We start from the raw sequence: 27,763 nt of genomic DNA on the forward strand, positions 1-27,763 counted from the left end.
GTGAGGGTGCAGAGTGTGTGAGGGTGCAGAGTGTGTGAGGGTGCAGAGTGTGTGAGGGTGCAGAGTGTGTTAGGGTGCATAGTGTGTGAGGGTGCAGAGTGTGTGAGGGTGCAGAGTGTGTGAGGGTGAGTCTCCTGGGAACATAAACTATGGGAAAATGAATATTGGGAAACATTACATACGTGCAGGAGTTTGCATGGCAATATACAAAATAAAGAAACATAGAGGTAAATACCAGCTTTAAAAAATCCATTAAGTTGCTAGAGACGCACAGCAGCTGTGATTTCATGTAAATAAAATAAAACAAGTCACTGCGAACACGCTGTGTAGCCAATAAATTATATGTCTGCCCACAAGGCTGTAGTCAGACACCCTTTCATGCACAGGACTTAAGTCTCAAACAATCTCTTGCCAGTGTTGTCAAAGTCAGGACTAGCTCCCCCTGGATGATTTCTAAAGCAGGCCTTTTGAGTGTAAATATTGGCGCTGGGGGGTTAAGTGTCGCTGGAGATCCTTCAAATCTCAGGCAGGAATCCCTGCAGGGCTGGCTCCGCTTTTCATCCTTCAAGCGAGGCTTACATTACACATCGCTCTGAGAGGCTATTAGTTAGTTGGTGCGCGCTGCCTAACTGGTCTAATCAATGGTCAACAGGGGAGAGGCAGATTCTGTATCTAAAGGAAGTGTTCATATAGTCTGTCTGCAGGGAAAAAAGTCGAGGTGCTGCAGCGACATGTTCAAGATCACACAGTGTGCCTCTCTGATAGCAGCCATAGCATTTCCAAAACTGTTTTATGTTTAAAAAAATCTTAATGGGCGTAGGATGATAACATATTCAGAAGTGGGTGCTTGAACAATATATCCAAACTTTTAGCACTGAAAACATCTATGTGTGTTTTTAGGTGTTTTAGTGGAAGAAATAATGGATGGTGCTATGAACAAAGTTTCTGGCAAAGGAGTTAGCTGATTCTTCTAAAGTAAAGGGATTACATTCAATTACTTGCTGACAGTACCAGGCGTGGTAGCATGTCTTCATCCTTTGAAAAAAGTACAGTGATCGAATGCTGCACATAGAGGGCATAGGGTAGACCTGTGTGCCAGCATTTGCGAAATGTACCGTAATTTTACTCTAGCTTTACTGGCTGCCTCTGTGAGAGTTCATCTCCTTAGGTCTTATGAGCCGCGCATGTTTGTCTGGCCATTAGGATGAAAGCTATGCCAGAATGTCTGGGCAAAACATCACACGTTCAGCTCTTGGTACTGCACGCAAAGCCTGGGCGTCGATGGACTGCACCTCTTTGTCAGGGGTGTTAAAAATGTGATAGGTATACTTGAGGCTGTGTGCATTAAACGTATCTTTTTTTGCATTTGGAGGCTAAATAACTACAATACAGTGTGACAGTTCGCAGAAGGAGGGGTAAATGTACCTGTACTGCCAGCCTTTGCCACCGCTACAGCCAGTACCCCCTGGCCCTCGAGGCCCGGGGTCGCTCTTGTTCGGCAGCCCCAGAACCTCCAGCTTGTTCTCGGTGTCGCAGACCCTGACCGGGGTGGTCTCCCCCTGCATGGCGACTCCGTGGACGCTGACCACACTGCAGCCCCCACCCCCGGGAGCTACAGCCTCCCGTGGTCTGCTCCTTGCGGTCTCCTCCTCGTCCTCTTCATTCCCAGGGCCTCTACAGTACAGCAGCTCAGAGAAGGGTCCCGGAGGTAGGATATTGCCTCATTTCCTAAGTCCGCCCCGGCTTGGCGAACTCTACACCCGCCTCCCAGGGAGACACAGGGAAAGCAGGAGGCGGGACAAGTGATGACACCACAGCCACTACGCTTCCGGGGCCCTGCAGAACAAACGCTGGGATACCCTTCTGAAGTCAACATAGCGCCATTTTGGTTAAGGAGCAATACATGAACAATAGAACCAAACAATACTAGAACGTCAAGGTTCAACGGGAAGATCAGAAACCAAACTTGAAAAACACCTTCTGTAAGAGTAAACTATTGAAAATAGCAGAAAACGCAAACTGTAATGGAAGCTACGAATGAGACAATGTGAGCGTAGGCATTTCTTAATATTCTTATATTATTATATTAAATCAATCTCCTAGATTTGTTAAAAAATATATACGATTTAAAATTGATATAGTACAAACCTAATACATATGATGACAAACATTATTGTTATTCCTATGTTAAAAGTCCTAGGAACATCGTGCGGTCTCCATTTAAAGATGGCCGCTTTTTCGTATTCACGCAGGAACATTTACAGACAATCTTCCGAAAGAACAGTCAGGAGGCGACCGCCTGCAGTGTGCAAAGGGCCGCTCACTCCGAAAACGGTTTGCTATTCGTAGACTCGCAGACCGAAAACTGCCATCACCTAAACATTTGCTGACATCTTAAACAGGTATAATTTCTCATTCTTTAAACTGCTACTACTACAAAAACAAAGGTGATTGGCCCATGCTACCGTTTTTGCTGGGGCCACGACGCACCCTGCAGTTAGAAATGATAGCGGACCAGAGAGGGAGCATGTCTAAAAGGAGTACTGCCTCCTGATTGGCTGAGGAGCCGACGCGGGAATCGAAACTAGTGGTGCGCGCGCACCAGAGGAGCGGGGGCAAGGGAGCGCGAAGACGCCGAGACGAGGTAAGGGATGTGTGTGTAAGCGCCGGGGGTTCTCTGTGTATGTATGTGTGTGCGTGCGTGCGTGTGTGTATGCGGGGGGGTTCTGTATGTATGTATGTATGTATGTGTGTGTGTATGCGTGGGGGGGCTGTATGTGTGTTGTGCATGTGTTGTGAAGAGCCTGTTGATGCGCGCGACCTGATCCCGGCAGGCTGCTGCTGCTGCTGCTGCTGCTGCGTGCGCGTGACAGTCTGTTGTCCTCTCCGGCTCCCTTTGAGTCCTTGAAAGCCGGAATGATAACAATAGTCTCGCTCTGCGACAGCAGGCCTTTGGCCTGCAATCGCAGGGCGAGACCTAAAAAATGCCACTCCTAACATACTTCCACCATTTCTCAGGGACCAGGTCTCCACTGTCATGAAGGTTGGCCTTAATACCACAGATTAGCCATGCCAAGCTAACTGTACCAGAGTCTTATGGTTTATTTTAATGTCTGGTCTGATGCAGCCACCTGTCCTTCAGTGCTTACCCACACAGTGCCGCCTTAATCTAAAAACAAATCCTCCTTGTTAGGCTTGAAGCTGAGACCAGAGTCACAAGTTTCGTCAAGTGATTCGAGAGCTGTGTGCGAACCGTTGATTTTATTGATACAGAAAACACGGTTTACTTACATGATGACTTTTGAGATCCATCTCAGAGTAATATACTCATCAAATCCTTCCCTCCTCTCTATGGCTTGTGCCTAGTGGTAATTGGGAGTACAGTGTTCACATAAGCTGCATAACTAAATAAGAGCGACATTGGACTACAACTTTAACTTCAATATTTTTCACTGAGACAGACTGACTACCTATTTCCTCTCCTGTTGCATAAACATGATCTCCACTTAGTTTCCAGCTTTGTCTTTGCTTTTATGCTTGGTGAGTGCTATGGCAGCAAAGAAATTAAAAGTACCATTCATAAAAAGACACTTGTGATAACTTATTGCTTAGCTGTAGTTTCTATTTTAGGCCAGATGGACAAAGCCCTGCGGTAGAAAGTCAGACATTTGTCTCCTAGGATTACACCCATATGTGAAATATTGTTTTTTGTTTTAGGGATTCACATAGCATCCAAGGAGTACTCCATAACATTAGGCTTTGGATTTTTGGCTCCAATGTGTAAAATGTAAATATCTGCATTTTCCAACAGGTGGAATTTATGCATCCATAAGAGTAACTCAATTAAATGAATATATAATTTTTTTCTCCAAAAGGAACTTTACGCTACTCTCTGCTCATTAAATCTGGGTGATGTTGTCTTCTCATTGCCCTCCTAGAAACAGGCTATCTTTATCAGGAGAATATTATTGTGTATTGATAAGGTGGGAAACTTTCTGCAATAGGCACATGACTGCCTATGAACTTTCAGTTTGTGTTTGTTCACTTTTTGTGAGTGCGCCCAGAAATGGCAACAGTTTTGCCTTTAACTCTTCAAATTCTAAACATACGCCTTCCTTTCGATTCTACCACTCAATAACTATCACCCCATTTGTTTCTGCAATTTGCATTCAAGATCCTAGAAAAACACATTAACAAACAGCTCAGTTTCTTGAATCCAGCAAATGTCTAGATTCAGTGCAATCTCTACTTTTACCACTTTATCATACAGCAATTTTGACAGAACTCCGATCACAAGTGGATCTAGGTGGAAGAGCTGCCTTGATCCTTCTTAATCTCGCATCAGCTATGGATCTGTATCCTGACAAGACTAACTACTTTTGGTATTATTGACTCTTTTTTTTCTCTTGTTTTAGTCTTTCTTCCTGCTCACTTGGCAGCTTTCAGATCCACCTTAAAATCTATTAAGTGTTAGGGTCCCTCTGAGATACTTTGAGTCCCACTCTCTTCAACGTCTGTGTGACACCTCTAGCAGAGCTCATCCACATTGTTGGTCTTCTTTCTCTTGGAACTTATTACTCTTAAACTTAATTCAGACAAAATGTAGGTGGTTATCATCAGAGGACCTCCCACCATGTGGTTCCATGACTGGTGCTTAACTGGTTTTGGTACTGGATCTAGGATTCCTTTTTTATGAGGATTCGTCCATCTCTTCTCCGGTTATCTGGGCTTCGGGCAATTTTTTCTTATGGATGCTCAGGAATTCATCCTGATGCTCCTCATTGACTTCATTGCAAATCTATCATCGAAGTGATTATTCTCTACCATCTAGGTTCACTCTAACTCGGTTTTCCCAATTGCAATCTATCCAGGCTTCAGCATTCAGAATGTTCTCGCTCTCCTTACTCATGCACACACCCAGCTAACCAGTGTACCTTGCTACCTGTTGCTCGTTGGAATCTCTTCATTCCTCTGTCTAGTTATTAGTGCTTTCTATCACTCTATCATCAGTGTCTTTTTCACCCCTATATCTCTACCCGCTCTCTTTGTTCTGTTTACCTTGCGCTGCTCCAGCTTACAGCCATCCACATTAACCGCTTTGGTAGTCTTTTTTTTTTCTGCCTTAGTGCTAAACATTTTTTAAGTCCCTTCTGTAAAAATAACTATGGTTGGTACTGTACAGCTAGAGGGAGACTAGCCTTTCATGTTCCTTCATAAAAGATTATTCAGATTAAGTCAGAAAATAGAGTTCCTTTCCCTCTTCATCGCACTCCACACATTTGTGTCTCCTCCCTCAGTCCAATATCCCAATCTTCAAAGTGTACATGAAAAGTGTGTAGTTATTATATGTAATCCACTGCCATCTTCAGATCTCATTCAACACCAACCTCCTTCACCATTGACCCATGTGATCATTCCCTCACCATTGTTGATTTCTTCACAAATACAAATTCTTATTCAGAATTATTTTTTTCTCTCTCTCCTCCTGTCTTCACTATATCCTCCTAGAAAGTACTTAATGTACGTGACTTAGGAATTATCTTCTAAAACAATTGTTAGAAATTAGAGATGCCAAGTAATCAGACCTTTTCAGCTTGTTTGATTTCCAGGTGCCACTGTTCCAAAAGGACAACGATTGTCATTTTCCTATGGCCATGTTGTATCAAAGCATACTTCTTCTGGCTATGGAGCGTGGCCAAGTATTTGGTCAAAAGATTAGTACATTGCCCTTCTATTCTCTCAGAGTACCTAAGACTGTTGAGACCTATCTCAAATATTCTGTAAACAAGTCTTGGTACATTTCCATGTATTTCCGCAGACAACTTTTCACCAACTTGTTTCTGTTTCCTCTAGGCTTTCAAACAAGCCTTGGGTCTGGCTTGCACACAGGTATAGCAAGAAATACTCTGGGGTGGTAGCCTCGCCCTGTGCCAAACAAATGCCTTAACTAGGGTCTATCTCTATATGGCAGTGGCAATAAGCTTTCAGGTTTGTGACTTCCCTCGTTGGTTTTTTGAGGTGGTAATTCTGCTGCTCAATCAGTGAGGGTCATTGTTTGTGGCAAATGTGCTTTCTAGAGAGATACCAAGTGCTCAGCATAAGAATTCAGCCTTGTGCCCAATCTGAATTCAAATCCTTGCGTATTTATGACGAGCCCATAGATTACTATCATATTCTCTCAGCATAAGAATGCATGAGACAAGTCAGGTTACCTGATCTAATCAATGGCATTTGTGAAGGCCCAAGGTCATTGAGAGGCACTGTCTGCACTCACCATAACAAAGCAGACTTTGGTCATTCCCATGGCTTATCCAAACCCATATCATGTGCCAAGTGTCCAAAACTGATTGAGGCATATCACATGCACTCACAGTTAGGGTTTAGGCCTGGTTAAGTCCTCTGCCAGGCCAAACCATATAACTTAGCACTAGTCTACCCTCATAGATTTGGGCACTGGACCAGACTGGCATAAAGTGAGAGAAAAGTATTGAGGTCAACTTAATAGAAGAGCAAACTGTTCTTCTTAGATAGACATTGAGACAAAATTAATTAGTGCTGTCAATGATTTGTTTAAGAACTTCACTGTGAGTGTGATGTCTTGATTTCCTGTTGCGTGAACACATAACCTCCTCAATAATGGACAAGTATGTTAAACAATGTAAAAGGATTTCAAAAGGAGATGTTGCAGTCCTCAACAAATATTAGCCTGGCTGTGATTAGAGTTGGTGCAAGTTTTTCATGCTCCCCAACATGTATACAGATAATCTCCACAAAAATTGCTTTTGTGTAAATTCTCATCAAGTGTATTGCAGATTATGACCATTTTGTGGGTCGATGAACCTAGCCGTAAACCGGTTAGCTGGCGGGTGGCTCACAGAACTGAAAGTTCACTTCTGAAACTTGCAGCTTTCAGCAGGTCTGCAATTATAATCCCAGAAAGCTATCTTAAATAGCAATGCTTTCAAGGTTAGTAAGTGGAGTACCATTAAATTCAGTGAAAGTAATGACCGTTATTTGCAGTGCTAAGAAACTGCAAAAGTATGGCATGAAGAGCTGTAAAATAAATACATTTGTTGTTGTTGGTAATATTATCACAACCAGAGCAATAACATTCATTCTTAAATCTGCCTCTTGACCTACAGTATCAGGCCCCATTCTGTTGCTATCCAGTCCAAGCTTTCTAAGATTTTAGGTACTTAAACCTTAGAAGTGGGTAGTAAAAGATCATATACCCAATGTTGTCAGATGCCAGTAAAAGCACATCTCCGTTCCTCTGCATCATGCAGAGCATAGGAAAATTAGTTCCAAAGACCGCACACTCTTGCAAATGGTGTTGGAGCAGCCATCCTGTTTAGAGAAGGCCCTGTATCCCATTGTCTGCCAGCCACTTTCATGTCTGGGGCTGCCATATAAACCCTGGTAGTTGAGGAGAGAAAGTCTTGCAGGACCTCCCACATGCTGGTGTAGAAAACTCCTGGCATAAGTGAGGACATAACATAAGTTCTGACAGCCTACTTTACTGGCATGGTGGACCTTTATATTCCCAGAGATGCCTCTAGATGGTGAGTTGGAGCCGCTTAGGTGGACAGGGGGAAGGGAACTCTTCCAGCCCAGTTGAAAGGCCGCCACTTTGCCAAACTATATATGATGCCCATAGTGTTCAAAAGCCCCGCGTAGAACAGTTTGTTTTAATACAGTATACCTTACAGTGGACTTCTGCTAGCTGAAAGTTCAAAACGTTATTTATAAGGGGTTTATATGTTCCCTCACTCTCTGTAATTTAAAGGCTGTCAAGGTACAATCTTGGTGTATGTTAGTGTAACTCTTTTATTCTTTGTATGGAATGGAATTCAGTAGTTTTTTGAAGAAATTAAGGTAAACAAAAAAGTAGATATTTCACACCATAGAGAATCCACAACACATGTGCGACAGATCCACAAGCTCACCCACACATTGTGTTTGGCTTGCCGCAACCTGCAGGAAAAGTTGTTATCGCCATCTTAGGACTTGTAAATAAAAAACAAATAAAATATAAAGGGGTGGGTTAGAGGCACCCTGACCTCCCATCAGGCCTTTGGGGATGGGTCCTACAGGGATCCCCACCACCCACCCCTGGTCAAATTTCTTAAAGTTTGGGGAGGGGTGGTGGCATTCCACGGATCCACCGTGATGCCCAAAGTGCCGACTCTGGGCACAAGAAGGTGCATATGGCCCACAAGTGGGGCAGGATCATGGATGCCTAGAAGGAAGGTACTGGATGTCGTGGTACTTGTGTGCCTTTTTGAATGTCTTAGATCAGTAAACTGACTCTCCGATATTTTTTGTTGTTTGAAGCTTTAGTTTTTTTTATATTGACCCACTTTCAATTGATAACTTAACACTTGTTTGCTCAAAGCTGAGTTGGTTTATATTTGCAAGTATACAAAAATGTTATATTCCAAGGCACACAGGTAATCGCAATGTAGTTTTTGTGTTACACTGGAAGGGGATGTAACCGCATTTTACAGGTCAATAACTCCATCTGCAAGCCAAAAGAATGCAGCAAAAGACAGTACTAGTGTTCACTGTTCTTCTACATTTTGTGGATCCAGGCAAACTAATCTTTTGAATGTGAAAAACACACAAATAACCTATATTTACATTGTTTTGTTCCTTTAGAGCGGAGTCGTTGAAGGATTCTATGGCCAAGCCTTCTAAAGAGAAGCCATCTTCAAATCAGCCAGTTCAGCCCACCAGAACCTACTTTCCCCTAGGACCGGACTTTTCCTTAAATGACAAACAGCAGCCAGTCCGTGCAGCTGCCAATACAGAACCTTCACGCCCAAAGTATACCACGGAGGAGATTGAGGTGCTAAGGTGCGGCTAAGGGGGTTGGGGTACTACCTGGTATGGAATATAAGTTGAGGAATACATTTTGAAGTTCTGTTTTGTACATTGATTTGTAGGAATAACAGTGACTAATAGAATATAACAATGAAAGTTGTTAGCGAATAGTATATGCAAGTCATTCAAAGACAATACCTACATCTGGTGGACCTGAACTGGTGCCTTTAAGTTTCCCAATATGCAGTAAGCAGTTACTGTTGTAAATCTGCCATCATAATAGAGGTTTGAATTCTGCAGACAGAGTGAACCGGGGCAAAGAAAAAGGTCCCAGAAAATAAGAATATTAACAGATAACTGTGCATTTAGGCTTCGATTTGCTGATCTCAAATGCAATTGCGTGCAATTAATATTGGTTTTATTTACTCTGTGTGTGCGAGGTAGTCATTTACATTATGTGTTGAATCTTGGGAGCCTGTTTGTGGTATTCCAGTAAGGTTAAGGTCAAATCCATAATTATCTGACTCCTTAAGGTAGGTTTAACATATTCTAGATGGATTCGAAAGATTGGAATAATGCATATGCAGCCTAAACTTATTAGTGGTTTATTTTAGCGGGCTAATGATACATTATCCATCACTATAAACATTTAATGCACTCATTAGGAATGAGTCAGAAGGAGCATTACTTGAATAACGAGCAGCCTCTCACTAATTGTGATGTTGGGGTAGGATTTTCCCCCAACTTAATCCCAGCATGTAGCACTATTTTCGTAGAGCAGATTGCACCTTTGTGTGTAAAGTGGATGCAAGGATGCATACTGAGCTAAGAAACTGAGATAAATGTAGCAGAATGCAAATAGTCAGCGCAAGCGGCCGCTTGTGCTCTTGCGGCATTATTCCCCCCTACCATATTACTATTAATTATGCAAGCAGGAGTAATAGCATAATTATCAGTAACTCCTCGTCTAACAGTAATGCTTAATTACCAAAATTACTCCTCCATAATTAAAATATCTGTCAGACCTAGTAGTGTTAGTACTCAGGGGCTTACCACAGGCCCCAGCAGGCTCTGCTGTGCAGTTGGGTCCCCTAACCTTCAGTGTTTGGGGTCCCCATTCATCGCAAGTCCAATGAATGCCTGCTAGATATTAGACTCGGGGACCCCCCTCATCACATTCTTCAAGGGGTCCCCATCATTTTGCGCTATGCCACTCTTATTGCAGCAGGGAGATTGCCTTATTGGGCAGATTAGAAAATGGAGCTTCCCTGCTCACATCTGCGAAATCAGTCACACCCTCCTGGCTTGAGTAATAAGTCCCCCTGCAGATTGAGGCCTCATACACTTCTAGGTGTTATTGCTGGGAGGTGGCCTTAGTTTCCTCATTGGCGTGACACTACTGAAATGTCAGACCTTTTATCTCAAGGAGCGGGGAGTTGGACTCTATTAGAGTCACGGAGCCAGCACCCACTCCGCTTTCCTGTCTACACAAGCCCCACGTCAGCGCAGGTAATAACCTTGTTTGAAAGGTCAAGATACCTTCTTAACTAAAACCTGCAATTTTTATATGAGAGTGTTGGCTAACTTCAGACCTTTTATGTCTGAAGAGGGGCAAGCCAGCATCATATGAGACATAGTGGGTTCAAAATTGAATTACTGTTGTCAGTATTTTTTACTGATGCTACTAAAAAGTCTTGGTCACCTATAAAAGATACCGACTTAGGGATAATACTCACCTTTCCTTTTACCTCTGTGACTAGCTTATTACTGTCCAGCATTTATCGAGTGATCCGAAACATTTTGCAGTGTAATAAAACTTTTTGAGAACCTACCTCTAACATACAGTTCATTGGGTCTCATGCTATTTTTCTAAACTATTAGAACATGTACTTGTAACTTAATGGTATTGGTATGTATCCACAGCAATTTATCTGTGAATTATATACTATTTATTTTTGATTGTTTAGAATTTGTATTCCTTTTATGTCTGTGTGCTGCCGAGCAACAGTTTATGGCACTTAATTATAAACTGCACATGAGGAACTAAAGTATGGTTCAGTTGATGAGCGGCCACACCGGCAGGCGTGTACTGCATTGTTTCATCCATCTGTTCTGGCACGCTATCTTATAAGATAGAGTTGGGAAATAATGAATTTTTCACACCAGGTGTATTAACTTTGAATGCTAAAAGGCTACTCTGTACCTAAATAACTGTGTGTATAACTTATGTTTTTCAGGAGGACGTCGAAGATTAATGGTGTTGAATATGTCCCTTTTATGGCAGTTGATCTGAGGGAGCGATTTGCGTTTCCAGTACCATATTCGTAAGTGTATACATGTTCAGTTTCTTTGGTAGCTCTATTTATATTGTAAAATATACCCTTTGTTCCTACACTTAAAATCACATCACATTGAATAAGGACTTATCGATGTTGTAATTTGACCGGTTTGTTATTACAAATTGGCAAAGTGGGTTGTATTAGCTAAAAACGTTTATTTTTATTTTTTATCAATCTTTTACCTGTGCTATATTTCCCCAGTGAGCTCTAGTCACCTTTCATTTAATTTGTATTGTTGTTCACGTGTTTTCATGTATTAATGTATTTGGTTAATTTGTATGTGTCTTACTCTGCTTCACTGTGTAGATGCAATGAGCTAAACTTGAAATTAATTCTGCCCCAAGTAGTGCTGTTTTTGTAATATGAAAAATTAAAAAAACAAATCTTAGATTGCAAAAGTGATATTGACTTGAAATGAAAAATCTCGCTGCTTATTTATCTCACATTTGACATGAGCCACGTTGAACTTTGTATGTTGGAGCACACCTTGATAAATCACTTCCGCTGTTTGTGTTGTAAAATACAGTTGTGTTATTTGTTGGACATAATTGAAATACATTAATTTTACTATTCATTGTTTGTGAAAATTAGAGTGCCATCCTTGGACTTGAACTGCTTGCCTCACAAATATGGTCCATAATAATTTAGAGGATGATTGTAAACCTTCTGTAAAATATATATTGAAAGATAACGTGGATTGTCAAATCACCTGTAACAAGTATGTTGTTTTAACCACAGAGATAAACTGGGAAAATTGGCATTGTCACCGAAACAGAAAGCTATGTTTTCCAGATGGGTACGACCAGATGATATAAGTAACAACCCCACAATGATCTATACTGTCTCCAGTTTCAGCATTAAACAAGTAAGCTTTTTTTAACTATTTGTTGTGTTGTGCACATGAACAGCACCATATGTTATTATTTGACCAGTGGTTCCTCTCCTGGCTTTGTTTTTAATTGTGCTTTTTTTAACAGGGATCATTCTAGTACTCTTACTGAGTGATCTCAATTTTTGTGTACTCTTCTTAATATTTCCTCCCTCTATTAGCTAAAAGGACTAAAGTGTTCAGTAATCCTTGCTCTTCTGGTTGTAAGATGAGCTGTGGCTTGCTCACACTACACAGCATTAATTAAAAGTAGCCTATTTTTGTTTATGTATATGTGTGTGTGTGTGTGTGTGTTTTTCTATATTAAAGCTTTGATAGGCATTGCTGTTTTACGTATAAAGAGCTACTTGTTGTAGGAAATTTGGTTTGAGATCCTACTCGTGGGCAAAGATTTTTAGTGTGTTTGACAATACCAAACATGGACAGCTTGAATTACAAGTTACTAACTTTGCCTTCTGTTCTAGGGCAGGCAGGTCCTGCATTGTGAATAATCCTAATTTAGTTTTGTGCCTTTGCTCTTCACCAACAAGGAAGATTTGTCGTAGTATGTATGATGCGATCTCATGTTTTGGAGGTTGAAAACCAGGTTGGCAGTCTTGTTTTGAATTGGTTTAAAATGAAATGGGCGATAGAGTGGCAAAATATAGTACACACAATCCAATTAAATACATCTAAGACCTGGCTGAGTACAGGACGAGGATGAGTTGCAGTGGATATGTTTTAGGCCAGAATAAGTTTATAATTGTATTTTTTTTTTTTAACAAGATGAGTTTAATTCTTTTGAATTTGTAGTTCTACCAGATTTTGCATGATCCTGACTATGTAGCCAGGGTTAGGTGTGGGTAGAAAATTGGAAGAAGCCATGATTAAGATGGATTATTTCACGAGCAGGCACTTGTTTCTGTGTTGGGGAAGCTCAACAGTCCTCTCTATCTGAGCAACTTTGAGTGTAAATCAAGTTCATCTAAATTTTTCTGTAGTCCTTATCACTTTTAGCAACTGTGGGATATATTTGGCTGTGAATTGTAAGGTAATGTGGGTGGTAGCCTTAAGAGTCACACTTGAGGAAACGAAGGTAACTTAATGTGCTAACATGGTGTTTGCTGAGTTCAGATTTGTCAAACAAGGTTATGTGTTTTATAGAAGCATTGACAGGAAATACGCCATCAGGATTCCATGTTGGCCTTGTCTACATGGATTGGTTGTCGGAACTGACTTTGGGGGCCTCTAGCAGGCCCCCTTGCCCCCCAGCACTCTTTATTTGGGCCTAAGTGCCCCCCTCAATATACCTGCACCGTGTGGTAGGCACTGTGAGGTGCCTGACATACGTTGCAGGGATGTTTACAAACTTTAATTTTAATGGGAGCTTGTTCTGAGAGCGTTTTAAAGCGTGTTGCACAAGCTTCCATTGAAAATTTGTTACCACACCATGTGCGGTCGCATCCTAATTAGGGTGTGGCACCTCCCAGCCTATGGTCGGGCAGTTCCTTCCCCGCAACCTCCCGAATGAGACTGTACTGTTTAGTTGGTAGAATTCTTGATGGAAAAGATAAAACAGCTCTTTGAATCTAACAAAGGTGCATTTCTGGGATTGATGTTGGAATGGAATATGGGTGGGAGGCGTGGTAGTGGATGATATTGGAGATCAGGAGCTGTTCCATCTGTGAATGAATGGCTTTTGGGCATGGTAGCTGTGGTGTGGTAGAGGAGACGGTCTCCAAGGCAAAGAGGTACCCCTGAAAATTTGTAAAGACATGAGGGTATCACTTCCATTAAATACGGCTTAAAACCTGAACAATTGACCGGAGCAATGGAGGCAGAGTGTAATCAGGAATTGTTAAAGTAATTGTACACTATAGAAGCTTGCTGCAATGTTTGTTTTATATTCTAGTTGACTGCTTTATGTAATGGCAAAATCCTATAAAGAGTTATTTTTAAAAAAGCATGCTTTTGGACCTTGCATGTACATGGTGAGCATGTAATGTTGTAGAGGAACAATTAAATAAAATTAAAAGAAATACCAGCATTTGTAAAGCGCACAGCTACCTCCGGAGACGTGTCCTGGCCCAGAGTCACATGGTGCTGGGCTAACCTGCCGAAGGTAATCAAACTGTGAACCCCGTGGCCCAGAGTTAGGCACCCTGACCGCTGCGCCACACCTCTTCCACAATGAATTCTTCCCAGAGCAGCAGTTTCATTTACATCCATCGAAATGGCTGAATAGGAACCACTTCAGCCAATGGTGTAAGAAACGAGAAGTTTACATTTTGCTGAAGGTGTTACAGGGGAATCAAAGCGAAGAAGAAGGGAGTTATACCCCCTCCCATACTGCCATTAAAAAACCTTCATTACAACATAGGAAAATTAGCAGTTTTAAAATATATTTTTCAATATATTAACGGTGCGATGATCATATGGGCCTGCAAGGCCTATCATAAATCATTGTCTCTCTAATTAAATCACTTTAGTTCAGTTGTGTGATACAAAAGAACACTTGAATGGTGGGATTGAAAATAAGACAATGATTGGTTAGGTACAAATGTTCAGGTTCCCTTATCGCCATCTTCTGCTTTTCAAACATTTGTCCTTCCTCAAAATTATGGATAAAAATTGTTCTCTATGGATGATAAGTCTGGTCATTGCAAAAAGGCCTTAATGACACAACTGGATAAATTACTAAAGTTGTAAAATGAATATGAAGCCAATGATTTCTTTATCCATTCATCATTAGAAAGAGTAACTTACCATCCAATGAAAGAAGTGACTTTTAAACATTCATGTAACTTTGGTGACAAGGTCTGTGGACATCTGTATTGGTTCTGTTACATTGTTGTTAGTGTTCACATCCTAAGGACTGAACATACTCTTGCTCCGTTCCTGCTGTACGTGGACTCATTTTGCTCTCTTTCTAAACAATGGTGTCAAACATTTTACAGCTGGCGCAGGAGATGCTCTACTTGACGATCATTTGTTACCCTTAGTATTACTCTTGATACCCCTATCTCGAGCCATGAAGACAGGAGTACATACAATACTTTCTGTAGTTTGCACCGATTGATCATCAATTAGCCTCTCCGCAGTAAATGCAAACCTGCTAAAGAGCTAAGTTTTGGACCAAAGTCAACTCTGCAATGTTAGACTTTTAAAGGATGCATGATTTCCTTTCCTCTATCCTGGCATTTTGTTGAATCACTATCCACGTTTAAAAAACGTGTTTATGCTCTAGATATGCAAGTGTGTGCTTATAATATCTTACACTAAACTAATACTTTTGTAGGTATTGACTATAGAGGGATGTAGCTATGTCATGGAAACATTATGTTACATATGCACATACATATACAGAACGGTTCAGAAAGTGGACTTTTAGACGGGGCCCTTTAGCCACTGGCTGGTGTTTTTTTCTTTTTGGGGGGTGTTGAAGGTAGAGTTGCCATTGGCTGAATTGCCTGTTCTTAAAGTTGTGCTGCGGTGGCTTCTCCATTAGAACGGAGGAGCGCCTCACCTCCTGCCACCACCAACAAATAAAACGATGGACTCACCCCCAGGACTCTGACGAGTCATGGGGGCGGGTCCAGGGAATGACACTGCTATTGGGGGAGTGGCGAGCCCTCCCTTCACTACGCCATCTCATGCTGGCAAAACCCAGAGGAGACACAGGCTCCCAGTCTGCCTGGGAGCGCAAGTTGCCCACACTCAGGCCAATCCTGAGGCTGCTTTCATACAGCATCAGGATTGGCCGCAATGCAGTCTGGAAGCCTGTGCCAAGATGCAGGAAGAGCGCAACGCAGCGGGAGACGAGGCGAAGATGGCATTCAGGTATGGTGTTGGGTTTTTATGTCCCCCAAACCTCCCACTTCCCTACCTCCCTCCTCCTGGCCTGGCCCGCCACTTTGGCCGGGGACGGGCCGCTACTGAAGTTGTGGCAATTCTAAATTTAACATATGCTTTAAGTATTCCCTGTGGGAAACTCTCAAACTGTTTTCCCCTTTACTGTTCAGTATGTGGTCTTCCGCCGTCTCCTGCCTGCTTCACAGAACCGCTTGTGCTTTTGACCTTCCTAGTGCTTGGTGAATTGAATCACAAGTATTGGCAAAGCCAAAATATTGCAAAAGGTCCACTTTGTTTGCATGTGCATGTAGAGCAGCAATCTTGTAATATTTTTCCTTTTTTTGGAAAAATCATTCCAAGATGGCCCGCATGGTTTTGAAAAAACATAAAATCCATTACAAGATGCTGCCCATATGTGCATGCTTAGTGCCCATAATTGGCGGGAAAACATTGGAAAAGCCAATGGGGGATCATCTGATAGCAAGCGGAGACCTATTGGCTTTGCCAATGCTTGTTTAGAAATTTCAGTAACCATTAGTACAGACATTCATGCTCACATTGTTAGGCAAAATTCAGTTTCCACAACTGGCGTTTAAATGTTTTTGTTTTACTTTCAGACAATTGTATCGGATTGTTCATTTGTGGCATCGCTAGCTATTAGTGCTGCTTATGAAAGAAGATACAACAAAAAGCTGATTACCAGGCAAGTGATACCTTCTATGCCAAACTGTGTTTTCTAATTTTTTTATTGAAAATGGTCTTAAAAACGAATTCCAATTTTTATTGCTAGCAAAATATATACATGTGCAATTGTACAAAGCTTAATATGCTATTTATTGCTATTGTTCAGTGCGAAGAGGGCCATGACTGATGAGAGGCGAGACCTCCAGTGAGTCAGAATGCCCCTCCTCTCCCCCATCAGTGGTAATAAATACCATATTATACACTGAAAACCTGCATATGTGGTTTATGTCAGGGCTTTTGTCTCATGTTAACTTGTTTTCAAAAAGGTGTTCATCCAAAACCAGGATGCAATGGGTTAGTTTACAGGATTGTAACATCATTTTGAAGAGACCATTTGACTATTAGGAGAGTTGTTTTGTTGGGTAAAGCAATTGTTATATTCAGTTTGTGAAGTAATAAAATGTTTTCTCATGTCAATTTTACAGTACTGTTGAAATAAACCGAAATTTGACCTTTGCACTGTTGAGAATGTACGTTTATTAGTACATTTGCTCTAAGTGACGTGTCATTGGACCTCATTTATTTTCTTTTTTCACTTACATGAAATGTGTATATTTTATGCTATAGCTGTTAATAACGTGATTGTGTGCCAGTACCAAATGTTTTTGAACTGTGGTTTTAGCCGCATTCCATCATGATCTCGTTTCTAACAAGACCTATAAATATATATATGAATACCTGTGTGATTTATATAGTGACACAAGTCTCCTGTACAGCCTTTTTATACAATCTGAACTAGTTGTCATAGACTCTTGTGCAATGTAAACTCTATCATGTAACTTAGCAAGATTTTTACACCTAAAATATTTACCTGGTATCACTCCTAAATATCATGAGATACTTCGTATTGCTAAGGAAGGTAGTTAGACTTTAAATTGAACATGGAGATGGGTTCCCTGTTTTTTTTGTCCTATGCATCACGCTTGTGGGTTTACCTATAGGATTGTAATTGATCACATCTTTTTTCTACAGTGGTGTTTCGCCCCGTGGGATACACCCCTCAAAATATTAGTGGGGCATTAGGGGCAGGCATTTTCATATGTATATAGACTTATTTAGGTGAAGCATACATTTATTCCTTCCCAGCCAGCAAACGTAGTTCATTTCTACCATCCGATTAATTTGCTCCAGTCCATTCTACCTTTGAGCTCCCTCAAGTCCCTCTCTTTCCTGCATGCACAGTCTACCCCTACACTCTCTCCTTGCCCCTACCTTCTGCTCTCTTTGCCTTCTTTCTGCACCTTCCTTGTACATCCCCTGGACCTCTCTTCTCAGTGCTGCTTCTCCTATTCCAACATTTCTTAAATGTGACCTCTCATCCAGCTTCCTTTCCTTTTTGCAAGTTTGCTAATTACGTTTCACTTCTGATTGATATATATCTCTCAGTGCAACTTCTTTCTCTCTCTCACATGCAGGATGTTCATTACCACTTTTGATTGCTGTTATCTTCATTTCCCAACCATTTTAATGCAGTAACTAAAGGCTGGACCATGGCACTTGCTTCACATCAGTGACAAATATATAAATACTTTAAAAATGTGTTCTGAGATGTATGGGTAAATTCCATGTAACATCACGTTTCCCAAAGATTAAAGATTATCCACTGCAGATGTATTTGTTGAAGGGATGTTAATATTCCTAAGCGTACCTATAGATTAGTGCTTGCAGAGAAAGTTTGATTGAACTGTACATGCACAGCGTTTGTAGTCAGTAAAGTACACCTTCACATTCGGCTAAAATGGAGACCAGGGATAACCTGGTCAAAGAATATAGAGGCCCAGTCTTGATTTAAAATAAGCTACAATAGGGGTGTGGAATTTGATCAAATATCTACTTGTCCATGGGACAGGTTGCTTCATAAATCTACAGTAAAGCAATCCACTTATCTCTTTGTTGGCACATAGTGCAGTGGCAAATTATGGCAGCCATCTCAGTATATAAATGCTCTGAAATGAGCCCTTATGATTGTGCCAGGGCTCACAATATAGTAGGACTTGAATTCTAACAATTTTCTTATTTTGCCTTATTTCCGCAGATCTACATAATGGGGCTGGAGGTAGAGTTAAGCAATAGTTCCTGGGATGGAAGGCCCTTTGAGTGCATGCAACCCAACTAAATTGCATGTTTTAGGAGTTTTCGTCAGCTCTTCTTTAATCTTTTCCCATCCTGAGAAAGGTTGAAAATTTACTCCAGACAAAGGCAGAAATGAAACTTCTTCCAGGGTTGGGAAAAAAAGTAGTTGAAGGGAAAGTGAACATGTAAACACTACACAGATTTTCGCATGAGCAAATCTATACCTGCATATTTGCTCATACTCAAAGGCAGTTCATAAATATTTTCTGGAGGTGCACGATTTCCTGGCCTACTTCTGTTAATTGTTGTGAATTCATGAAAGCCGTAAATTTGCACTAATGCAGGACAAACCATGGATGCACTTTTGGGACTTTCTTTAAGAATTGGGCATCTAATTAGGTCTGAAGTTAACCAAGACCTTTTGTTTTTATTATAATTCTATATCTCGCTCTCTCTTTATCCATCTATCCATTGACTGGCTTCTGCTCTTTCGCAAGTAGCATATTGGCACACAAAGTAATTTTGTTCAGTGCCAGGGACTTTTGTGGCAATGTGTGGTTTTTGAGACCCAAAAATATTATTGCTTTTCGCTCATTTTTGTTATAATAGTGGGGGCCTGGCAGCTCTCACAAAGTTTTATAAAAACCATATCAAAACACGACACACATTGACAAAACCAAAAGGTTGGCCACCAATATCAGACCTGTTGTCTTTGCCAGTGCTTGTTTATTGCATGTTTTCTTGTTCAAATTGATTGCACTGATTTTCCCTTATGAATATCTTTTGGAAATACTAGCATGTATCAACACATTTTACTAAACGATACTTCAAAGAAATGTAACCTACAATTTCTCAGTAGTTTAGCAAAATGTTGTATTCCTTATTTGCATTTTTTGTATCCATTTTATTTGGAAAGCAAAGGATCATCAATCTTGCTTTCAAGCTTCTGCAGATATATGCATCCAGTTGGAGAGCATCCTGGGAGCATTGTATGTAGCCTCATGTGACATTTTGCAAATATGTGTGTACACATTTTTACACTGGAACCACTGTCAGTGATGCAGTCCAAGTTTACAACATTCCCTTAGAGCGCTCACTCTAATAAGAAAGGGTTTGCATTAATGAACCATCAGTACAAGTTAGGACAACATTAACATTTGGGCACAAATAGTACCTTAACTAGGGACAGTCTCCTTCCCTGATCCATAATGTGGTACTGTAAACTGTCAGCCAAAGGGCTTGTGCTGCAGGGGGTTGGGCCTACTTGCCCCGCAGGGGGTTCGGCCTACTTGTCCCAAGGACAAAATAAACATGAAAACTTGTTGTCCTTGACCCCAAACAATATGTCTTGGGAGTGGGCTATTGGAATGCCACACCCCTGCTACAACATTAACTGTAAAAATGTCATCAGCATTACCCCTTCCTGTACCTTTTCAAAATATGGAAAACATAGGAAAGGTTACCGTATGATCGCCCATGCAGAGTTCACTAGGGGGTCCCGGGGCACAGGAATCCTTATGCACCGCTCTTCGGAGTTCATCATTCAATCCACGAAAACAGACACACAGGGTCGATTTGCGGCTGCGCATGGTCAATGGGAAGGGAGGCCATTGAATGTAGTCTCGGTTTATATTCCGCCGGCACTGCACGCGGTTGCACTCCCTGATTTAGGAAAATTTCTGTTGGAACTGCCTGAGGGTGATCTAGTCTTGGGGGGGGGGGGGGGGGGACTTTAATGCAGTGGCACATAACACACGTGATAGGTTCCCGGTGCGAACACACGACCCTGGGCCCTCCCGATTGCACGGCTTCCTGGAGGCACAAGGATTGGTGGACCTTTGGAGGCACTATCATCCGGAGACTCGCCAGTATACATATCATTCGGCAGTCCATGACAGCCTGTCGCGGATTGACTATCTCCTAACACTGGGACACGGCCTCCTCACTATTACTGATGTACAAATCAGACCTAGGGGAGTTTCAGACCATTCACCATTAACACTAACTATCTCTAACCCTGCACGGTCCAGAACACGCGTTTTCCCGATCTACCCAGGGTACCTTAAAGTACCTCTGATAACCAAAAAACTGAGGGACGGTACGAGATCCTACTTTACCGAAAACGAGGGATCAGTGGAGTCACCCACCACCCTATGGGAGGCCTATAAAACGGTCCTTCGGGGGCAGGCCATCTCTATGATAGCGAGTCATAAACGTACACAAAAGCAAGAACTTGTAGACCTGGAAACTGAACTGGACAAAGCCAATACTGTCCATGAGACTAACCCGACCGCGGACACACAACACACACTACAATTATGCCAACAGCGTCACACTGACCACCTACGCAGCAGGGTGTTAGATAATTTAACGACCACAAAACAAAGAATATACGATGTGGGCGATAAGGCCGGCAGACTCCTTGCATGGTTAGACAGGAAAAAAGACGGACAAAGGGCCATATTACATCTGAAAGATAGCGCGGGTGTATTGCAAACCCACCCTTCTCTAATAGTCGAACTTCTGGCTGACCATTTCCAGACAGTTTACACCCCCGACGCCGAGGTTACCCAGGAGATGGCGGAGACGTCTCTCATAGGGATACCCACCCGCACCCTGTCACAGGCCAACACGGATGAACTGGAAGAGGAATTGACCACTGAGGAGATTCATATAGCTATAACTGCCCTGCACTCGGGGAAGGCTTTGGGTCCCAACGGGATACCGATAGAATGGTACAAGACAATGCCAGACACACTCTCCACACCCCTACTCAATATGTTTCAGGACAGTTTGGAACGGGGACGACTGCCGCCCGACCAACGGGCAGCAACTATAGTGACAATGCCAAAACCCGGCAAGCCGCCTGAGGATTGCGGTTCATACCGCCCGATTTCTCTATTAAACGCCGAGAATAAAATCTTGGCAAAATTATTGGCCAATCGGCTGATGCCACATCTGGGGCATCTAATACACCCTGATCAGGCGGGATTTATGCCACATAGAAGCACGGCGATAAACCTGAGGCGGCTGCATGGGGTGATGGCGCGTGCGCCGCTGTTAACGGAACCGGCGGCGATCCTATCACTGGACGCCAAGATGGCGTTTGATCTGGTAGAATGGCGATACCTGTTTGCGGTACTGGAACACATGGGCTTTGGCCCGAAATTTATAGCTTGGGTCAAACTATTATACCAAGACCCGGTGGCGCGAGTGATGGCGAATGGCCGCCTCTCCAGAGAAATATCATTGAAGAGAGGTACGAGACAAGGTTGCCCGCTCTCGCCGTTACTGTTTGCCTTGGTTCTAGAACCTCTGGCTACTGTCATTAGGACCACCCGGTTGCTCAAAGGAATACAGTGGGGAGACGGATGGGAAGACAGGGTGTCATTGTATGCGGATGACATGCTAATCTACTTGATGGACTTACCGGAGAGTATACCGGCATTATTAGCACTGTGCGAGAGACATGGGACAACGTCGGGTTATAAAATAAACTGGACGAAATCAGTACTCTACATGTTGAGTGGCGCACCGCCAGATCTGAGCGCAGGCTGTCCATTGCTACTGGAGGAAGACTCCTTCAGATATCTAGGGATCCATGTTGCACGAGAACATGATACTTTCAGGACCCTGAATCTTCGACCACTGCTCGAAAGATTGAAATCAGACGTGCGACATTGGAGCACCCTCCCCTTGACGTTACTGGGCAGGGCGGCGCTATTCAAGATGATGGCGCTGCCCCGTTTCCTCTATGTCCTGGAAAATACACCGGCGATGGTATCAGCACAATTCTTCAGACAAGTCTCTAATCAACTAATGGGCCTGTTATGGGGGAACAAACCAGCGAGAGTGGCGCATTTAAAATTGATCAGGGATTGGTACAGTGGAGGGATAGCCCTCCCGAACCTGGAGCTGTACTATTGGGCAGCACAACTTAAGATAATTAACCGATGGTTACATGGCCCGCAGGACGACCCGGCGTTGATGGCAGATAGAAAACAACTAGGCACAGCCACCCTTCTGGCCCCACTCTATGACAAAGGGTTACTTAAGAAACTGGTAGGGCCCACTAGGCACACTGTGACACTGTGGCATAAAGCTCAAACACGACTGAAATGGGAGGGGGTGATCACACGCATGACACCATTATGGGAATCCAAGGCCTTGGGTAGACTACGACACAGCAAGGGATTTGACCAATGGGACACCATAGGGATTTCAACGGTTGGGGACCTATGGGCGGGAGGAAGAGTGGTACCGTTTGAAACACTTAGGGAACAATACGACATGAGGGTAACTGAAACTTACCGCTACATACAGATCCGCCACGCATTGATGACAGCATTAGAACCTGATACCACGGTACCGGAGTCGGCTCCCCTGGAAGACCGACTATTGACAGATTACATAGAGAATAAAGCTACTTCCCTCACTTACCGTAAAATAATAAACAACTTACCAGACCCATTACAGAAACTGAAAGACACATGGGAGGAAGAGATTGGGGAGTTAGATGAAGATAATTGGAATGCCGCACTAGCATCCCCCAGGGAGGCCGGAATATCGACAAGATTTAGACTGGTGCAGTTTAAGATACTGCACAGAGTCTACTATACACGCACTATGCTTCACAAAATACATAGAGATGAACATCCGTATTGCCTGCGCCGATGCGGAGCACAAGGCACCCTGTTCCATACTCTTTGGGAGTGCCCACAAATCATGCTATACTGGCAGAGAATAACACGCACTATGGCTCAAACTCTACAACTACCCATTACACCGGACCCCAGGCTTTGCCTACTCAACATATGGGGCCCAAATGATTTGACGACATATGGGAGGCGATGGGTAGGAGTCGGTATGATGTTGGCGAAGCGCGACATAGCGCAAAAGTGGGGAGCAGCGGAAACACCTACCCTGGCCCAATGGTGTAAGAACATGGACATAACTATGGTGACGGAGAGGGCAGTGTATGAACAAAGGTCTAACCCACGCAAGTGGAATAAATTATGGCTACCCTGGAACACCTATAGGGGGGATATATGCGCGGCGCTACCAGAAGAAACAGACATAGATAGTTCGGGAGAGGATGAAGATGAGGAATAAGGTTGGGGGGAAGAAGATAGGGTACAAACAATGGGTAAACCACAACAATCTTGTTCACCGGACGGGGCTACAGTTCATAAGAATCATAACACGTTCAGCCTATACTACTGCTTAGCTAATAAACAATGTAATGATGAGTGTACGAACTGATGCCAAGTATCCATGCAACAGCGTTTTTAGTTCTTAGTTATACAAACAGAAAATGTAAGTTGCAGTAATGATTGATTATGGCTGAATGTTGAAGCCACACTATTCCATGTCGATACATATAAAGATGAATATTGCAATGCAACAATAAAAATATATATTTTTTTTAAATATGGAAAACATTAATGTTATGCATTGTGTTTTTAGTTGAAACCTCTGTATTGAAAAGAGGATTGTATATTTAAATTAGACCTATGCTTTATATTGATTTGGAAATGTAGTATCTTTGTAGTGAGCTGGAAAGTCTCAGTTTCTCTGGGTTTTAACGGGCAGATGTGAGCCTGTACACAGTGACTTTTTCCTGTGCCTTATTTTTCTTGTGAGAGTTGTAGCAGGATGTCTTGTGTTTTGTCACAGTTAGTCTATCTAGCTACCTTCCAAGTAGCTCAGTGTTCCCATGCCCTGGGAGGAAGCAGCAGTTGTAAAGGTGTCAACAGGTTCTCCAGAGAATGCATCATTGGGGTTAGTTGTACCAACTGGCAAGGGGCTTGTATTGGCTCCTTGTTGTCACAGACTCTGGTGGTGAATGTTGGGGTAGTGCTGCGATGGTGTTGGAAGCAGCTGTGATTTATGTTCTGGTAGCAGCATTCTTGGTACTGAATACAGAAGGAGTCTGCATCTTAAATCAAGCCAGAACAGGGGATTAAGGCTACTTTGCCCGCACTGGTGACAAAATCCCTATGGTGTGCGTGTGTATAGGTGCAGGTGGTCTGGGATACAATCCCCTAGATCCCAATATTAGAAAACAAGAAACTTGTTTTACAAATCAAAATGCCCAAAGTGACCCCGCACACTTCAACAGTGAAACAGTTGTATACATCCCTACATCTAGTAGATAGGAAGATTATTATTTTCATATTTTTATATATGATGGTTATATCTGATTTTTATGTTTTGTATTTTTAATATAGCCCTGAAGAAGTCCGGTCACGGACGAAACGCGTTGGCTATTGGTTTTAAGTATCTCTTGTGAATAAAGAATTTGTCTACTGAAGAAATCTGACTTTGGAATTCTTGGGAGAATGATTGGAAAGACAATGGAACAATATGTACAACATTATTGATATTGTAATATTCACTGTTGAAGTGTGCGGGGTCACTTTGGGCATTTTGAGTCTGCATCTTAGTTTGAGACATTTAGAGGAATTAGATTTTTTTTGTATAGTGTTGTACCCTGTTTCTGTTCTGCCTAAACAAATTCTCCAAGCAAATAAGCATCATCTGGGCTTCCCGAAGCAATTTTAAAAGTTCTTTAGCTTGAACATTGTGCTCAACCTTTAAATATCATGCCATACTGTGTGCATTTTCTTGAAGTCTGGCAGCTGTCTTCAAGGCCGACTTAAAGAAGATGAGCAAAACACCTTTCCAGATTCGAAAAATGACATGTCTCCCCATGGCTTTGGTAACATTTCATATAGGTTTTGCTACCCAAGTTGAAGTGCACTTCACTTCAGGACCAAACCTGTATTCACAAGGTGAGCCCCAAAATCAATGAATGCCTGTATGTATGTCTGGGATAGTTACTTTACCAACCATTCTGGCCACTTTTATAACAAATAACCGTTTCTTTTTTTGTAGCATAATTTACCCTCAGAATAAAAAAGGGGAGCCTGAATACAATCCCTGTGGAAAGTATATGGTTAAACTTCACCTCAATGGAGTACCTCGAAAGGTAAACTTTTTAATGTGACTATTTTGATAAAGTATCTAGTTGAGGTGCAATCTGAAATAGAACTTTTTCTTTTATAGAACCCTAGCAGGAAAGCCTGTGCCTACAAGTATCAAATGTATGAAGTCTCTTTATATATACTATAAACATTTCACCTTTTAAGTGTGTGACATATATACAGCAGCTTTACAACTTTTCTGAGATGCCCATGTGTTTAATACTGAGCTCCTTGACATGCACATGATGCCAGCTTTCTAAATATTGAAATAAATTGGGGCACGCATAAATCTAAAGTGTTCTCAGCATATTCGTGAATTATAATTTTAGTGTCCTATCTTTCAGCTTCCATCTCTACCTGTTTTTACGATGCTTTCTTTTGATTGGCTGTGAAATTTTATGAATATGGAATTAATGTTGATTTAGAAGCATGTGGGACTAGGAACACAAACCGGCCCAGGCAATTCAGCTGGCCCGGCCTGGGATAGCAGGGGTTGCTGGTGAGAAGCAGCACTGCTGTCGCTTTAGTAGTGCTGTTGCTTTTGTTACTTCGGGGGGGGCGCGATATTGCAGCACAGCTGCAAACCGGTCCCCAGTAACAAAAGCAGCCCCCACTGCTCGAAAACCTCCTCCCACCCTTCCAGCCCACGGGGAAAACACCTGCTACTGCCTGTCCGGCCTTGCGCTGGGCATTTTAGGAGACTCATTTTTCAGCTTCAAATGCCCCACATTTGTATTCTTAACTTTATTTGTATTTATATTTTTATGTGTTTACTCAGTAGCTCTTTAGAGATAAAAGTTCTTGATGAAATGAATGCATCAATCAAGAAAAATAGGAGATTGGTTTGTTCATTCTAATCTGTATCTTCAGAACTGAAGTCCTGTGGATAGATTTTTTTGTTACAGAAAAAAACTGTCAAAACTAGCATTCCTTCAGAGAATTGTCTTCCATTTCATTTGAGTCTTCTAAAGTTCAAGAGACCCTGCAACTGCAGTATAATACTAGTGTCCCTAATTTGGATTCATCAATCATGTTTCACAGACCAACTTCTGGTCTCCGCAAAACTTTCTGTTGCTGCAGCAGGGCGTTGAATCTTTGATTCCAGCAGGAAAGGCCATTCTTCACCCCACCCTCCTATGGCTAAACTTGAAAGCCTGATTCTGCTGATCAGACCATAGTCCTCAGTGCTAGAGAATGAGATATGAAACAGTACAAATTCAGTTTATTATGATTTTGTCAATGGTCTGGAAGAAAGTTGCGAGTGTAAAAAGCATTTTTATTTTGCATGTGTCCTGTACTGGTGCCAATGGTAATTTCTTTTCAGCATTAGTTGCCATTACAACCTACTTGAATACTTTTTCTTTATTGTGAGACACATTCAAGATAGTCTGTTCTACTTTGTCCTATTAAACATCCTGCTACTTAGTAGGATTTAAAATTAGTTATGGACTTTTTAGCTTATATGGTATTTGAACATATTGCCTCCTGCTTTGTGAATTTCTTAACATGGAACCCTCTGTCAGAGGTAATTTCCCTTGTGTTGACAATTGCCTTTGCCATAGTATTCAGTGAGCTTCAGGTTCGTTTGTATCAAGAGCCTTACACCATCCTTCACAAGGACAAAATTGCCCTTTAGATAGCCTCTCTTCTCATTTCAAAGGCTGTTACAAATTTCCGCTGGAATCAATAAATTCTCCACCCAGTCTCTTAGCCTAGTACCATGCCTCTTTGTTTGCAGAGATTTGCACTGTCCAAGTCTTGAGATCTCTAAAGTTTTAACTGGAAAGTGTCAAATCTGCCTTATTTTCCAAGTATCAGTTTGTTTCTTATGGTGGGCTTAACCCAATCGACAAAGTAACCAAAGTTCTATTACCAGGTGAACACCTTTACATGTAATTTAATATTAGCATGAACAACATGCATGTTAGCAGACTGAAAACATAAATGGATCATTATGTAGTTATATACGGATTGGAAGGTCCAAGAATGGTACCCTGCTAGTTTAAACCAAGGACACTTTCGACAAGGTAGACATAGATAATTCCAGACAGGGAGCAATAGGTTATATTCCATATATA

The 27,763-nt window shown here is 42.0% G+C and overlaps 1 protein-coding gene across 4 annotated transcripts in view; it reads left to right on the plus strand.

Annotated features, from left to right (window-relative positions):
• The window catches only part of CAPN7 (calpain 7), a 264,535-nt gene that overhangs the window by 42,349 nt on the left and 194,423 nt on the right, over positions 1–27,763 (plus strand). For all 4 annotated transcript variants that reach the window (XM_078663888.1, XM_078663891.1, XM_078663890.1 and 1 more), the window contains 5 exons: positions 8,659–8,856; positions 11,061–11,147; positions 11,901–12,027; positions 16,500–16,585; positions 25,597–25,690. In XM_078663888.1, coding sequence (XP_078520014.1) covers positions 8,659–8,856; positions 11,061–11,147; positions 11,901–12,027; positions 16,500–16,585; positions 25,597–25,690 — 592 coding nt within the window. The remainder of the gene's footprint in view (positions 1–8,658; positions 8,857–11,060; positions 11,148–11,900; positions 12,028–16,499; positions 16,586–25,596; positions 25,691–27,763) is intronic.

Source organism: Lissotriton helveticus, chromosome 10, assembly GCF_964261635.1.
Source record: "Lissotriton helveticus chromosome 10, aLisHel1.1, whole genome shotgun sequence".
Taxonomy (NCBI): domain Eukaryota; kingdom Metazoa; phylum Chordata; class Amphibia; order Caudata; family Salamandridae; genus Lissotriton; species Lissotriton helveticus.